The sequence below is a fragment of the Phycodurus eques genome, chromosome 3 (genome assembly GCF_024500275.1).
Source record: "Phycodurus eques isolate BA_2022a chromosome 3, UOR_Pequ_1.1, whole genome shotgun sequence".
Classification (NCBI taxonomy): domain Eukaryota; kingdom Metazoa; phylum Chordata; class Actinopteri; order Syngnathiformes; family Syngnathidae; genus Phycodurus; species Phycodurus eques.
The window spans coordinates 5,447,156-5,464,671 of NC_084527.1; the positions used below are offsets into that span (position 1 = coordinate 5,447,156).

The 17,516-nt window shown below is 42.1% G+C and overlaps 1 protein-coding gene across 1 annotated transcript; it reads right to left on the reverse strand.

Annotated features, from left to right (window-relative positions):
* Window positions 1-472: 472 nt before the first annotated feature.
* On the reverse strand, window positions 473-11,224 carry LOC133399806 (transforming acidic coiled-coil-containing protein 1-like). The gene is given in 14 exon segments (XM_061671700.1): window positions 473-1,818; window positions 1,888-2,008; window positions 2,106-2,212; window positions 2,561-2,721; window positions 2,918-2,961; window positions 3,033-3,109; window positions 3,211-3,345; window positions 4,229-4,281; window positions 4,942-5,009; window positions 5,011-5,015; window positions 5,099-5,153; window positions 6,747-7,128; window positions 9,208-9,299; window positions 10,772-11,224. Coding segments are annotated over 14 exon segments (1,458 nt in total). The 5' UTR covers window positions 10,861-11,224; the 3' UTR covers window positions 473-1,749.
* Between the last annotated feature and the right edge of the window lie 6,292 nt (window positions 11,225-17,516).

A 17,516-nucleotide genomic window follows, 5' to 3' on the forward strand; every position in this document is an offset into this window, starting at 1 on the left:
TGAATTCAATTATTATGGATGCAAAAAAAGTTCATCTCCTCGCAAGGCTGTTTATTGTATGGTCTAATGTTTACAGCACCAATATTGTATGCCTGCTATTTAATGACGAGTTGTCTCATGTTGGACAGTAGTCGCCATTTTATTTTGTTCAGAATTGTATACCTCATGTGTGTGTCAAGTTCCCCGCTTTCGCTGTACCCACAACAAATTGGACTTTTGATCAATAGATAAAAATGTGATTCTGATGGCTTTTTACAATTCTTGCATGAAGGAACTGCACATGAACACTGATTTCAAATTGTGTCTTCAAAAGAGCTTCCCATCATAGAAATTGTGTATCTTTTTGTTAATTTTTCCACGCACAAGGTCTTTTTAAGTCTTCAATGCGCAAACATAAGACTCAGACATTGTGGCAGTGTGTCATATATTTGAGGTTTGTGCTATGAATGAATTTACAAGGCTAACTTAAAAGTCTGGTTAGTCTTTTTATTTGAACAAATATACTCTCATTTCATGTTAGGCGCTCTTTGTAGATCTTCTGCATTCACATTCATTAAAAAGGCTTTAAAAAAAAAAAAAACAACAACAACAAGTGAGTCTGAGAAGATAGAAAAACAGCTCAAATATAATATGGTTGTGAGAGTGCAGTTGTAAACATAGTGTAAAGCATACAGAACGGAGACAGGTAAACCCACTAAAATGTTCACAGACAGTTTGCATTAGCCCAGAAGTAGCCTGCTTACTAATGTAACGTAACCACAACAAAAAAAAGTCAGCACGCCACAATTGTTTTTGCCACAACGTTATTGAAGGAATTGAAGAATATTTTCATTTATTTTCAGTCCCAATGGAACTTTTGGTTAAACCCTGGTGTAGGTCTTTGCCCAACTCAGTGCTGTTGTAGTTTTTCACTATAAATATTGCTTGATCGATCTTGTTGCCTTCATTCCACCGACAACTTTAAGGTATATTGGTAGATATCTCTGAGGGTGTAAATTTGGTGCTGATCCAAATTAGGATTTTTCGGTCTCTCTATGGAGTTCCGTGTCTGGCCAAGGCTGCGGTGTCAAATAGGAAAACATAATGTCAGTCTTAATAGGGGTTCACGGTTCACAGTGGACTCACTGATTGTCTCGTGTTTTTATTTCTCTGATAAAATGATGTGCAATCGCAACGCTGTAGTGAAGTTGTGGGAGATGCGAAGCAGTGGGAAGCGTTCCGAAGCCATTCAGACGCTATTGTCCTCCTGAACCACCTTTAACCGCTCTCGCTTGTTGTTGTGCAGCTTTGACGACTTTTGCTCCCATACCATGCCTCTCGAGAGTCGGTCAGAAGAATATATTATTCAGATTGTTGGTTAACATAAAACAACCCTCGTGTAAGCTTCTCTGAGCGTACTTCTGACAATGAGTCAAAAGCGACCTCGTTCTCCCTTCAATTTGATGTCACACTGCTGGAGGAGTTGCATGACAATTCCGCCGTTTAAGCTACTGGGAATTTCAGCTGAGCCACAAGCACATCATTGTTGTTGTTGTTGTCCACTGGCAGGGCGGCCGAAAGCACGAGGGGTCCACAAAATGCAATCAAAACAGATGACTACTTGCAAAAAGTCCCAATTAGCAAAATCTCAGAACAGGAAGCAGAAGGGGACACCTGTGTAGAGGCAGCTTCAGGTGCCAGCTGGCACAGGGGAGGACTTTCGGCATCTCAGCGGTTGGAGGCATGCGTGGGAAGTCACGGGAGCTCTTCTCAATCTACTTTTCCCATTTTGGCGATGAGCTCGTCACAGATCTTAGTGAGCTCCTCAATCTCTTGATTCTGTTGCACAAACAGGAAGGAATGACAATGTGTTCGTTAGACAGAAAGTAATCGTTTGGGCCTGCTTGCCTTCTGCTGCAGGGCTTGTTCCAGAGACTCGTTCTTCATTTGCTCCTTCCTCAGGCTGGCGGTCAGCGCCAAGCTCTCGGAGCTCGCCTTTGTGCGCACCTGAGCAATCTCCTCGTTGGCCCTGATCGGGGTGGACCGCGAAAAAGGGAAATTGTCATTTTTTCACAGCGGCATCTCAAACCTGTTAATGGCACATTACATTTCAGGCATTTCATTACTTGTCGAGCTTTTCCTCTGCATGGACTTTGAGTGTCTGGTATCTCTGTTCCTCCTGCTTGACTCTGGCCAGATATTCCTGAGCACATTTCTTCAGGACCTCTTCATTCTGTGGAGAAATGACAATTATACATTTATTTGCTCAAGGGTTCCCTCCATCGCTCGCCGTTCTTTATCTGCTGTGCGGAGAAACGAAGCCCTCCGTTCCAACGGAAACCCGAGCCCATGTAATTTTTTACTTTGCTTCAAGGAACAAATGATTCATTGCTACTTCTCGAGAAACAGAATTCCCGGGACACGGATTTGCGGCGTGACACATGGGGAAAAACCGCTCTGCCAACCAGAGGTGTAGTGCGGGTTGCCAGCCGGTGGCAAAAATATTTTCGGCAGCAGTGAGGCAAACATAGATATGCTGGGATAGGAGATATGAAGAGAATGGACAAATGTGTGCATTTACTTTCTTAAAGCCTTCCAGGGTTTTCTTCATGTTTTCATAGCGCCGAAAAATGTCAGACAATGAGCGTTCCACTGAGTTGAGGTCTGTCAGGGCGGCCTCCTTCTCCATGGTTACGGCATGCAAAGCCTTCTGGGAGCTCAGGCTGTTTCTCTGCTCGTCCTCTGAGAGACGTGCACAGTGGAGAAATAATGGATAACAGCGAAGGCAGGAAATATTAATAACAAGCAATGAACAAGAAAATATTCAAAACATAAAAACATGGAAATACACAAGCACATTATTCCCACAGGCAAGCCATAAAATACAAGTGGAAAATAACCACTTGGTTTAGGGTAATAATATGCATATGTTACTCACCAATCATCTGAGAAATTGTCTTCTCATATTCTGAGACAATCTTCCTGTAAAAGCACCAAAACATTATCTGTCTGCCATTTGCGTGTCTGCCTGTCTTGCCTGTCGTCATCTTCACCTCATCTCATTAAGTTCCTGTCTGCCGTCGTCACACTTCCTCTTCCAGTCGTTCACTTCCGCCTCTTTAGTGATGATCTAAAAAAAAAAAAAAAAAAAAAAAAAAGCTGTGATCAGACGTGGAACGTGCACGCAGAGAAGAAAATGTCATCAATTTATAAATGGATTCAAGTTTGTACCTCCTCTCTGATTAGCGTTAGAACGGCCTTTTTCTCCTCCTCATTGATGCAGATGGAGTCCAGGACCTTGCTTCCCGTTTTCTGCATGGCACTTCCTTCCGATTTCTTCTTCCACTTACTCGGATCTTCATTGTGCTGCAAGAGGCGGAGGAAAAGCAAACAGTTGCTTAAGTCAGCGTATCCACATACAGTACCTAAACATACTGTAGCGTGTGGAACACCCTTTTGAATACATATGAATAGAGAGAGAGAGAGAGTAGACTCGTTTCAAGGGCCATTATTTGGATAAGTGAGCGCATGAACAGCAAAAAAAAAAAAAAAAGACCAAAGACAAAGGATTTAAATTTCTTGGACAAATGACTTTTTACTGTAAACAAAACTTGTCTCTTCAAACATTTCTGCTTCTCTCCAAACCTTGTTCACCTCTCGGCCCTTGTCCTCCCCCCCCCCCCCCCCACACCATGCCGCCTCTGCCCTTCCTTAGATTATAAAAGGCCCGTTCTAATCTCCCCGATGATAATCATAATCCATCTGTCACCTGAGCAGAGTTATGGGGATATGCCATTGCTATCAATAATAATAAAATACATTTACCAAAAGAAAGAAACCCCCATCTACTTTAGTGCCCTCTAAATAGTCAATGATCAAATGTTCATGGATTACTGTAGGCTACATTACAATAGATTTTTCTGGTTGTAAAAATGTAATGTAGGACTTACATACATGTGCTAATGATTTGTACAAAATACAATGCAGTGTAATTAACAGAAAACTGGCATTCATGAATAATTTAGAAATACTTTCTATGGCCCATAACCCCAAGTCTATTTTGAAGTACTTTGAAATGACGGTTACAAAATATATAGGACATGTAAAGTGTGGCCATCTTGTGCGGCAGTACTCACTTGTATTTGAATGTTTAGGAACACCAAGCTTATCTTTGGTGCTAAGGTCATGTGACTTTCGACTAAATTCTGAAAGAAATCAAACGGAATAAGATAGGTGCCGTTCTTCTCACCAGTGCGGAGATGTCTGGCTCTTCTGGTGTGGAAGTCACATGGCAGACTTGGACTGGAAGAGATCAATTCACTTTAGGGACGAATAAACTAGAGCTTTGCAAAAGTGGGACCTGTAATGAAACATAATCCTAACACAATGGTCATGAAGGTGGATCTACTACAAGCTGTTGACTGTATTTCCATGACTTAATATGTGCATTAAAAAAAATTTTATACCGAACTTATGTAACTTATATTTGGGTTTCTTGAAAAGTGAAGGTTTTTCCTGATCGTCCAAAGGGATCCTTTGCCGTGTTATCTTCCGAGTGAATACGTTTACATGGCAAGACACGGATTGTTTGTCTTGTCAAGCAGATAAGCCCCGACTGCGCTGTACAGTCACAGCGCACATGACTAACAGTGTGTTACTGCAACACAACACGGCAGCCGCAGTTAATCATTTATGTTGGATGTATGTGTGACAGTAAGGACTAATGACCTTCTCACTGTCCTGGATTGATCGACCGATTGTTTGCCCCAGAAGGCTACGGTGGGGGTGGGCGCGGGGGGGTGGGGAAGGAAGTTGAAGCATGTTGACTAAACTTTAACAGCTATCTGATGCTGGGACAATACGGGTGTAATAACTGAGCTATTTACCAGTGTGTCCGTACAAAAGTACTGGGACTACTTACTGGTCATAACACCTACAGAATGGATTGATTCATTTGCTCACTGCTTTGGTCCTTGTCTGCTTTGACACACGAGCTGCTGGCCAACTTCTCCTCATCAGTAGCGTGGCCCATCATCCTTCATCAAGAGGAAATCCCATCAGTAATACAAAAATAATACAACCTCGTGATGTTGCTACTACTAAGCACAGCCATCCTCACCTGACCGCTGAGGTCCTTCTGCGTCGGCCGCTCCGGCTTTACTTTACACGAGTTACTGAACATGAACAGAGAGGGGAAAAAAGCTGAGTGACATGTGAGAAAGGAGAACATCATTTGGTAGGATCGCATGGAGGTTGACAGGAGACAGCAATTTTTCAGATGTTATGTGCACGGCTGACAATGCTCATTAATAATAAAAGAACGCATTGTCTGAATATTTGATGGACTGGCGAGTCCATTACAAACATATACTTATGTTTAGGTTCAGTAAATACAAAAACAAAAGAAAATGTGAAATAAAAAGTGGACACGTTCTTACATTTCGTAAAGATAGGATAGGAGAAGAAATTCTCATTGTTGAACTCGAGGTCAGCGTTCCAATTTCCGACAATATTTTTCATTACCACTTATGTTAATATCAACTGATAAATATTCACAACTGTAACATCATACAATTATATACCTGACTTACATTACCCGAGGCTTAGAGCAGGCATTCCGCTTTTAACACTTAAATATTTTCTATAATTGTAATAAAAGTCGGATTAGATTGTACTGTAGAATGGCTCCCTCTTGTGGTGTGATTGTGCTGTGTACATCTCAAACTTTTAACCTATCATATTATTATTGCATTGTCGTCTTGTTTTGCACGCGCATACCATCACGCAGAATTATGACACTATTTTAAAGCTTTATTATTCGGTGGGGTGATTTGATATATATATTTTTTTGCCTGAGCACAACATAATCACAGCACAAGAGGGAGACAATCTACACCTTAACTGCCAAGCACCAGTATATTTAATGTGTTCATATTCACAATTATATCAATCATGTCAATATGATGATACAATCCTTATTAATCAATCATCAATCATTTTTTAATCCTCCTGGAGCGTATTTGGTTGCAGTTCTACATAGAGCATCCAATACTGTGTTACTACCACAAACCTACAGGACACGTCATTAGATACACCGACACAAAATCTGCTTTTACATAAATAATGCACTTTCCAGAAAGTTATCAGTTGACATTTTTTGCGGTTGTACATTAGAACTGTAATGCATCATACTGACTAATGTTTTTAATATTGAGCCACAATCACAAAGGCCGAACTCTTTTTAAATGAAACTATTGCACTACTAGTCACTCGTGATGGTTCACTCGCATGACTTGCATGGCGGTGGTAGCACGGCTCCTGTTCCCACTCAGTGGTGCTGTGAATGTGAGTGTGGACTGTTCGTGTTTCGCTGTGTGCCCTGTGATTGACAGGCGACCAATCCAGGGAGTAGGCTGCCTTTCGCAAAGTCAGCTGGGATAGACTCCAGTTCCCCACAACTCTCAACGGGATAAGCGGCATTCAAATTGGACGGCTACTGTATTAGTTCTTGTTTGATAGTGCAGGAAGTGTCCAACCAGTGAGCTGGTGGACCTGGCAGCCATTCAGAGATACGCAAAAAGCAAACACACACTTTTGATGTGCTCAGGTTCACTGCGCACAATAGCGCGCATTCACTGTTGTTCCCAGCAGCCTTTGGAGACAAAGCTGTGTTTGTTCAGCTTGAAAATGTGAGTCACAGTCCAGCTGGAGGAGTCTACAGTAACTGCACGTTAGTACAATGTGAACATTTCTATTTCTTTACTCACGTGATAATGCTGTTGCTGACCACACTTCCCTCCGGGTAGCAGGCCGCTTTTGCACAATCAGAGTTCACGTTGCCGTTTAGCAAGTCGTGATGCACGGCGAGGTCATGGCTGGATAAGAGGTTCGAGTCTGGGCTCGGGTTGCAGATCGCGGGCGCCTCATCGTCCACCTCTGAAGGATCCGGTGTGCTTAGCGGGGAGTGGACTGGCAGAGACGGAGGTCGTTGTGGTTGAGATGCAGCGTTTGACTGCGATGAGGCCTTGGGTGTTAGAGTCAGATTGAGGTTCTGGTTAAGACCGAAGCTGCTGCTGTTGTCGGATGAGCCAGTCAGGTTGTTGAGGGCGTCAACTTCATCCTGGTTGGAATTCTTGTGGACAAATTGGTCTATAATATCAGCAAAGGGAGAAAAACAGCTCTTATATAACATGTTATACACTCACTGTCCACTTCATTAGGAATACCTTGACTGAACTGGAGAAGATCCAATACAAGAGCTGCATTAAAATGTTGCATTTAAAATCCAGTATGCTGTTTTTGTATGCTGTGTTATACTCTATATTTGAAATCTATAATACAAATAAACTCAGTAAAAAAAATTAATCAGCATTTCCAAAGATACACACAGAAGTCATGGAAGTGCCGTTTGCTGCGGTGTACAACTGCACTGCATCATAGTGAGAGCTGTTTCCAATATTCAGGTACAATTGTTATATGACTACCTCTCTTGACAGTTTCGATCAAAACTGAGCGTTATTAATTTAAGCCTTTTCCACTGGATCTGCTTTGCAGATGTTCCCAATGTTATGGCCATTGAGTCGAAATCCATAAACATCCTCGTCCACTGGCTATTACACTTTTATTTGTCATCCAGGCATTTAACCCTGAAGTGGTGACCCTCCCTTCTCCTGTTAGAACACTTAAAACGGCTGCAGGCTTCCTGCCAGTATAGCCTTCACATCCTGTTAACAGCAAGCTAACAACCACAGCAGCAGGCCGAGCTCTGTTGAGTCATACTTCTCATGTGCGGAGCATACGAAACTCATTCACGCAGGTAGAAAGTGAAGTGCACACGACAATAAAACCACAATACCCCGTCACATTCACTGTGAGTGAATAATGGCGCATCTCCCAGTTGAAGGTTCATTCATGTGTGACTTCGTGTGCGCCCCAGAATTTGGGCGCTCTCAGGCACTCACGCCCTTTTGAGAGGGAACAGCTGTAGAGGAGCCCCACCCAGTCACGGTTCACAGCACCATGTGGCCTAGAAAAACCAACACTGGCCTTTATTGCCTCCTTTCGTAGCTAATTACAAGAAAACAGAAAATAATGTTTCCGTACTGACGGAGTCCATGGACCCTCTGAGGCTTCCGTGTAATTAGTACACTAGTATTTCTTAACAAAGACAATCTTATTCAACAAAGTAGTGCATATTGAAGTACATGTGGCAGAAAGGCAGACCCGTTAGATCAAGACTCGAAACAGGATCATTTTAGGATCTAGTAGAATAGGTGCGGCCTAATTCTACATATCTATTAAAAACAGACTAGAATTCAGATGAACAGCATTTGCTTCGGCTTTTTAGTCTTCCCATAGTGGGACAATCTTTTTACACCTGAAATCGTATTTCCTCAAAATAATGGACACTGCTCTCCTGGAGTAATGGTTTATTCCTGAGTATCCTTTCAGCCCATGTGCAGACCAAAGCACTTTCATCTTTGGCACACAGAAGCCGTCACCTTCTTGAGCGTTATGATGGCTGAAAATTCCCATGGTGTTGAGATTTGTGTAGAATTGTTTGTATAGATGAGCATGTCACCTTCAGGCATTTGGAAATTGCACCCAAGGATGAAACAGACTTGTGCAAATCCACAATTCTCATCCTGATATCTTGGCTGATTTCCTTTTGACTTTCCCATGACTTCGCACAAAGAAGCCGTGTGTTTCTAGCTCAAATACATCCACAGGCGTGTCTCTAATGAACTCAAATGTTGTCAGAAGATTCCAAAGCCATATCATCATCATCTGGGTGATAGTAAATCCTACTATATGTAAACTTCTGACTTTGAAGAAAGTAATGAAATATTGCCTAAAAACCCTTTGTCCAAAGTGACCTAGTGGTGAGCATGTCTGCCTCACAGCCAAGAGATCCAGGGTTTGAATGTCAGCTAAATACTATAAAAAATGTATTTGTAATTATAAGCGCCTCAACCTGAAAAACGTCATTGGCAAGTAAATAAACACAAGACAATGAAGCCATGAGAAAAGATAAATGGGTAAAGGGGATGTCACCTTTTCTACACAGTCAAATGTTTGATTCGTTAAGATTACCTGTAAATAGCAATCAGAGCAGCACAACTCAAAATAGTAAGGGGAATAGAAATGAATAATCAGTGTGGATGTAGTACAGAGAGATGTGATATATTAGAAAGTGGGATAAGAACAGCTGAGTAATAACAGTATTACCTGCGCCTGAGGAGTTGTCCAGCTGACTCAGCATTTTCACAACACCTGGAGACTCCGCCTCTGGCGTCTCGAAGGTCCCCTCTGAGTCGGAACTATATGGAGAGAAATTAGCAATGATTTGCTGTGGCCTGTGTTGGTCATGGTATGGAACAGAACAAATCTCTCAAATCTCTCATTCATTTCGGTTCTGTGCAGAAGCCGCAAGCCGTAGATCTGTTAGTGAGAGCTTTACTTTTAGCGATGCCAATGTGATCCCTTAGAAAACACATCAAAGCTCAGAGAAATAACACAACGCATTTATCTTGTCACTTACATAGGTGCACATGTGTTGGGCATGAGGTCTGAAAGTCATCGCTGACATTTCTCAAACATTCCTAAGACATGCCGGAAAATGTATCTCCAAGCCAAATTTCTGATGCGTGAATCTTTCCTACTGCTGACTTTTTTGTATCTTAACACTCACATAAGACAAAAAAAAAAAAAAGCAAGCATAGAGCAGAAAAACACAATTTTTTTTTTTTTTTTAATGCTAAGTGAATTAACAGTGTTGGGCCTTGGCTTACTTGTTTTTCTTGGAATGACAAAAAAAAAAAAAAAAAAAAACAATAGACAGGGGCGTTGAAAATAAACAAGTTTATTTTGTTTCAAGTCGGAAGTCAGAGAAAGGGGGGAGTTGAGGAAGTAAAGCCAAGTGTCCAAGCAGACCACTTGCATCCTTTGCCCTTCGATAAGGACACACTGTCCCAGCACACACACGAAACACTTGCAGTCTTTCGGTGAGGCCAAATTAATTTCCACAACAGTTGTGGTGGGCGTTGAGAAGAAGGGAGTGAAAGAGTGAGAGTTGATGTGGCAAAGCGCGAAGTGCGCCCACGCATGAAAGTACATCAAAACACCCGCACTTGAATGAAAAACAGTCCTCGGAACAGAGCTGCCGGAAACAAAACCCAACCGCACTCCTTCTGATACTAGCTTGCAACATCCACAGCAAACCCGAATATACTCCCCCCCCCCCCCCCCCACAACACACACACTGGCGCCCATCCCAGTGATGGCCCCAATGGCTGCGATCTTGGATGGTTACTTAGAAACTGGAAGGGGAACGAAAGGATTGGAAACTGTGGCTCCCCCATCAACCCCCCCCCCCCCCCCCTAAAATATTCTGCAACCAAACTTATGACACCGTGCACCTCTTCTTTTACACACACTATAACAGAGACAGACACATCCACTTTAACTTGGACTTCGATGGAGCACATAAAGATGAGTAAGACAAAACTGCAATTTCTAAAGTAATCCAGCCAAGATTCAAAAGTAAAATCTTGGAATAGAAGGTTGGAAACAATCTGCTTTCGGACCTCAGCATCCGTGTGTGTGCGTGTGCGTGTGTGTGTGTGTGTGTCCACCTGTCAGGGTGACTCAGGCATAACATCAACACAAAGAGTGAAATGTATTTCCAGTCCAGATGAGATATTTTTGTTACCCAGGCCTACCTGTAGCCTATCGGCCTCTCTCTTATTTTTATACTTAGGGGTCATCGCAATTCTAAGTGTGAGTCTCTTACTTGTCGTTACTGCGCCCGTCATCTCCCGAGCCCCCCGTCACCGCTGACCATGTCCATTTGGCCCACTGGACCGGAGACAGCCAGGACATTGCCGCACGAGGTTTTGAGGAAAGAACTAAAAAAATAAAAACAGGTTCCTCTTCCTATTAAGTCTTTCTTCCTCTTTCAAACAAGGGAGGCTTCTAAAAATATGTGGTTTATGCTTCGTCCCCTCTGAACGTTGTCACTTCGTCCCCCGTCTTCCCATCCTGTGCAGGGAAAAGGTGTCTTGCAGCTGCTGTTTCTGTCGTCAGATTTTGCTCGCCGATGCAGATTAGTGGCGTATCAGCGGTCACTCCTCCCCTCCTCGTCTTCCCTCCTCTCACTGGCACGAACGATCAGCTGGTCAAACAGACGCAGCTCGCTCTGCTGCTCCCTCATGTTTGCATGACTTCCTCAGAAGTCTGCCTCTCCCTTCCTAGCGGTGCCGCCTCCCCTCCTTGTGAAGGGCGAGAGGCAAGGCTTGCTTTTTTTTTTTTTTTTACGAGGCCACGAGACGACCGACTCGGGTTACTCCGGGACAGACGACCAAACCGGATGGAAAAGACGTCAAATCTAAATTTATGAGGCAAACAGTTTAGTGTGCATACGTGGACGTCGACATCTTTTTATATGACGGCATAACCTTGGCTCTTAGAAGCGACAAGGAAACAAGTATTTCGAATGTATCTGGCCTCAAGGAAATAATATGAAGCAAGATGTGGGCGTTTTGAAAACATATCACTAATACCTTTCATTGCATGAATACAGGAAGTGTAATATAGCTGTGAATGCTTTGAAAGAGTCAAATGATGGACTTGTTCAACAAGCTGATCAAAGGTGAAATCATAAGCAGAAAAGCACTGATGATGCCAGTGATGTCATAGCGTCGCCGTCACCTGACTAAACGTCCAATAAGAGTGCTCTGATGACAAGTCCCCTGGGCAGGGATTCCCAACCAAATGATCCAATTTCACTTAATTGCTCTGAAAATTAAGAATTGATAGACTACATATATATATATGTAGTCTATCATATATATAGATATATATATATGATATATATATATATCATATATATATCATATAGTCTATACTACATATAAAGTATCCTTGTTCATCTGACTATGCCAGCGACATATAGTGACAGGCACAACAATTAAATGCACTTGCGCTAGATCGCAGAAGGTATAGTTAACCTGTATATCCACCTGTTGCCAATCATACAATGGAATAGCAGCTTTGGGTTCAACTAAACAGGCCCAGATTTCACACTGCGTAAGTATATTTGTGTGTCAATTGTGACAAGATCAGCATTATTTCAGCACGGATACTTTTGGTGACATTTTTGTGCTTTTTCAATATAAAATCTATGACTTGATGCAAGAAGGGTTGGCAAACACTACTCCAGGGGCACGCAGTGGAGTTTTTCATGCAAATGCTACGGCGCTCTTGGAATTTGGATTTGAACCAAACATGCCTCTGAAATCCGAAAACAGTTGGAACCACCACCATCCATAACGTCATGTGAGCTGCCGGCACATCGAGCAAGACCTCAAGCAAATCTTGTGAGACATTAGCTCAACAGGCATCAAATCATTCGTTCTGGGGGTGTTTTGCTTTTACTTTAGCATTTTGTCGCAATTTGGCAACGCATATTCCAAAAAATGGGCCATTTGTTCCCAAAGTTGAGTGTTTTTGTTGTTTTGTTTAACATTAGTTAAAGGGGGCATAAAGTGGGTACGCAAAGCTTTCAGACCCCCTTAAATGTTTCACTCTTTTTTTTATATTGCAACCATTTGCTAAAATAATTTAAAGTTCATTTTTTTCCCCCATTAATGTCCACTCAGCACCCCATATTGAAAGAAAAAAAAGAAGGGACACAGCCATAGGTATTCAGACCCTTTGCTCAGTATTTAGTAGAAGCACCCTTTTGAGCTAATACAGCCATGAGTCTTTTTGGGAATGATGCAACAAGTTCTTCACACCCGGATTTGGGGATCCTCTGCCATTCCTCCTTGCAGATCCTCTCCAGTTCTGTCAGGTTGCATAGTGAACATTGGTGGGCAGCCATTTTCAGGTCTCTCCAGAGATGCTCAATTGGGTTTAAGTCAGGGCTCTGGCTGGGCCATTCAAAAACCTAGAAGGTCTTATATAGACAGGGGTGTGGCTTTCCTAATCAAGTCCAATCAGTATCATCAAACACAGCTGGACTCCAATGAAGGTGTAGTTTTTCTTTTTTAATAAATCAGCAAAAATGTCAACAATTACATTTGTTTCACTGTCAATATGGAGTGCTGTGTGTACATTAATGAGGACAAAGATGAACTTAAATGATTTTAACAAATGGCTGCAATATAGCATATAACAAAGAGTGTAAAATTTAAGGGGGTCTGAAAACTTTCCGTACCCACTGTATTATGCAAAAGTGACTTTTTCATTGCTTTTATACCAAGAGCCCAAGAGCATGAAATTTAAACAACCGAGTAAATCATTTGTTCTCTGTTGTTCGCCGGTCTGCATTTCCACCCCACTGTTACGTAACAGTTTATAGTAATTTACACAATAACCACCTCTAAAGAGCCTCTCTGCCCATGACTCGGCCAGAGCCACTTTGCTCCCCAACCTATATTCAATACACTGCAAAGACAAGATATTTAATGTTCAAAATTCAAACTGATGAATTTCTTGAATTTGATGCCTGCAACACGTTCCAAAAGGGCTCAGACAGGGGCAAACAAAAAACTGAGAAAGTTGAGGGATGCTAAAATAAAAAATAACAAATAAAGCACCCTGTTTGTAACATTCCACAGTTGAACAGGTTAATTGAAAACAAGTGTGTGTCATGATTGGGCATAAAAGGAGCATCCCCTAAAGGATGGGGTGAGGTTCATCGCTTTGAGTGGGCAAATAGTCCAGCAGTTTAAGAATATTCCAACACACAATGGCAAGGGATTTAGAGTTGTCATCATGTATGCTCCATAATACAATCAAAAGATTCAGAGAATCTGGAGACATCGCTGCCCAACCAACATTGAATGCCCGTGACCTTCGATCCCTCAGGTGGCACTGGATTAAAAACTGGCATTGTGGAAACGATATTGCCACTTTTGACTCAGGAACACTACAAACTAAACCATTATTCTTTGCATGTGTTGTACCATGCTAACCTTTCTTAGTATGGTCTGTCGCAAATGCTAATGAAGTCCTTTCATTTGGCACTGATGTGTGACCACAGCCACAGAGGGTCTATTGTCCACATCTAGGGCAGACAGCAAATATGTCAATACAGAAAACCCACATTCAACAATAACAGCGCGTCACATTGACAAAACCTCTCCCGCCTGCTCGCTCACACTGATCATAGCTTCACTTATGTAAGTGGAGGCTTTTACGTGCTTGCATCGTGTACACGCACGCAGAAACAGAAACTAGGCCAGATGAAATCCACTCTTGAGAAAAATAACCCATCACCAAGCAACAAAACCAAGGTGAAATCATTTAACAGTGTCAACAGGAACAACTATTTAATAAATATGAGACAAGTAATATTTAAAAAGAAGCTATGAAGACAAGGTAGGATCGGGCATAGTCGTATTTGTGTATTGTGTGCCAACATGCTCACAAATAATGCCACGCACTGGTGAACACAAGAGAAAGTGCCCTTGTTCAATTTGTGATAGATGTGCAAAGAATGAAATTGCACAGATTGGGATTATTAGCCACAGTGAAAGTGAGCCAAATAATGTGTCCCTTCAAAATGTCTGACATTGTTCACTTCCTCTCGTTTGTTATTCTGTCAGTCAGGACAGCTGAGGAAGACCAACCTGTCTTGTCTCGAAGAGGACAAAACTGACCAAAGAACATCAATGTCAAGACGCGTCTACGTGGATGCGCTCGATGCCAGCGACATATAGTGACAGGCACAACAATTAAATGGACACACAAAGCCAACATTTCACACACATACACCAAAAAGCAGAATGGGCTGTCCTGCGCTTCTCTAAGCTAAAACAGCGATAATAAATGTAGGGAGGCAGCAGAAACGGCTCTTATGTAAGACCGTGAGACCACAAATAGCTCACAAAGGGGGAGGTACAAAAAAAAAAAAAAAACACTCACGCGTACTCTGCCTTCTTACACTCAGTAATATCATATATACATATACACACAGCATAAGAGAAACACAGGCGGTCACATGTACAATGCAATCCAGCAAGAATGTCCATCCTTAATCATCGATTACACCGTGACTGATAGCACCATGTGTGCTTATTATGAGCTAATAATAAAGCAGTTATGACAGATGTGTTAGTCACCACAGATATGAGATTTTGGATGCGATAATTGTGTGTGTGTGTGGGGTGGACTGTGCAGAGAGAATTAGAGAAGCTTCTCAAATGTCAGAGATTGTTTATCTCCCCATCCCACTGTGATGACGGAAGATGGACCCGCCTGGCATCAGTGCGCTCTTCTAGCGCCACCTTCAGATCAACATTTCTCGTTGGCTGACCCACTACAAGCCCACCCTGACAATCTGCTGAAGTCAGAAAAATGACTTACACTGTACTACTTGCACGCAAGGATGAACCAGGCTTGTGCATGTCCACAATTCTCTTCCTGATATATTGACTGATTTCTTTTGGCTTTCCCATGATGTTCCACCAACCGGCAGTGTTTTTCAGGTGTGCCTAGTCCATATACATCAACAGGTATGGCGCTAATGAACTCAAACGTCAACAAATCCATCAGAAGCTGCCATAGAAATGACATCATCTGGATTTTCCCTACAGCATAATCATCTTTGTATGTAAACTTCTGATTTTGAAGAAAATGAAAAATGGTCTTTTGAAAAAAAAAATCATTTTGTTCTGGAATTTCACAAATTGAAATCATTTTGGTAATCCTAATTAGCTGCTCTCATATGAATTTGCATTCATTCTGTTACTTTCTTCTTGGCCAGATTAACCTTGAAAAGGAGACCTTAATCCCAATGTTTTTTTTTATTTTCTTTTCCAGTTCATCGATTGATTATTTGATTGATTGATTGAACTGTATTTACTGAGTTCAACAATTGCAGTGTGCTGCTATCTAGTGGCCATGCATTTTAACTACATGTATAAATTTGAAAGTAAAGAATCTATGTTCTTAATTCATTCGGAAAACGAGATTGCAGGCGATGGCTGGCGGTATCCCCCATGACTAAAAACAAACATTTGATCTAGTTTAGATTCACTTGTGTGAAGCCACAGTATGTTAAGAGGAAGTAATGTCACCAACTTTGACAGTTTGACCCCAAAAAGAGGAGGGCTCGTGAACATAAAGACACCAACTGAGCTTTTGTCCGTGACTACAACGGGGACACCAGAGCACACATTTCCTCGACAATAGTGCAAGTGCTTTGTGCACACATGGGTGCACAACACGCCCCCCCCCCCCCCCCCCCTGTCCTGCTGCTCTACTTTAAAGACTTCATACCCCTTCTGCTCGGCCTCTAAATTTAGCTCACTACGAATCCATTTCTATTTGACATTTCTCTGCATATTTGACTACACTTAACCATAAGAAATCCTCACCATTCATTGGTTTGTTTGACTTTCTTTTCAGCAAGCCTCGTCGGTCTCTAAATATGCATAATTCAACCATCGTGCTTGTCCTCATGTATTCATAATGTGCATCTCTTTTCGGAGAGAGTTATTTTATTTTTATTTTTTTTTTAGGCCACGCAGTTCTGTTCGCCACAGTAATAAACTCCAAATCCAGGTCACTTCCCTCTGAAATGTAAATTTAGATATACATCATACAGTATAAATAGTATAGGATAGTATTGTCATTGCTTCTCAATGACTGAAACCGTTAACCAAATATGATTATGATATTCCATAATGTGACTTAATCTCAAACCGTTAACCAAATATGATTATGATATTCCATAATGTGACTTAATCTCAGTACATGGCACAGTTACAGTTAAAAGCACTGCTGGGATGAGCTGTGGTGGGACAAAGCGAAAGGACTCAAGGATTAAAGACAAATAAAGGGGGAGCATAGTGCTTTGAAGCCTTCATAACCTCTTCAGCAGGCTTTAAAATAAATTGAATCAACCATTCTTTTCACAAAGGAATAAACTTAACACATGTAGGCTATGATTAAAAGTCAGGAATGGGGGTCTAAGGTGCATAATTCATCAGCACCGGCAGCAGTTTTTGCACAAACGCTTCTAAAAAAGAAAACAATAAAAACAGTGCACAGGGAAGGAATCACAAGGTGTGTTAATGCAGAAAGCATGACGGCCAACTGGAACGTCACGTTGATTCCTCCGCTCGTGCGTTGTGACGAGCTCCAAACAAGTCATCGGACCTCAACATCTTCCGCTCTTGCTGCATCAACTGCATCCTCCCATGACTCCGCAATTCTTCGCGCATCCTCATCAAGCTCACACCCAAAAAAAAATACTAAATAAACAAAGACAATGGAGGCTTGCGCTTACATGCTGCTCTTCTTGCGAGGTGAACCCTTCCCGTGCTGGCTGAGGGAGCCCCCCATGGCGTCCAACGGGAGACTGCTGGATTTAGGATGTATTCCCAAAATTCTAAATCCTCACTTCAGCTCTCCTCCAGAAAACCAGAACTCCGTGCTGCGCTGCTTATCATGTCAGCCCACGTGACCACTCCTTGTCTGTGTTCAAACATAAGACACCAGTGACAGTCCCGCCTCCTCACTCCCTC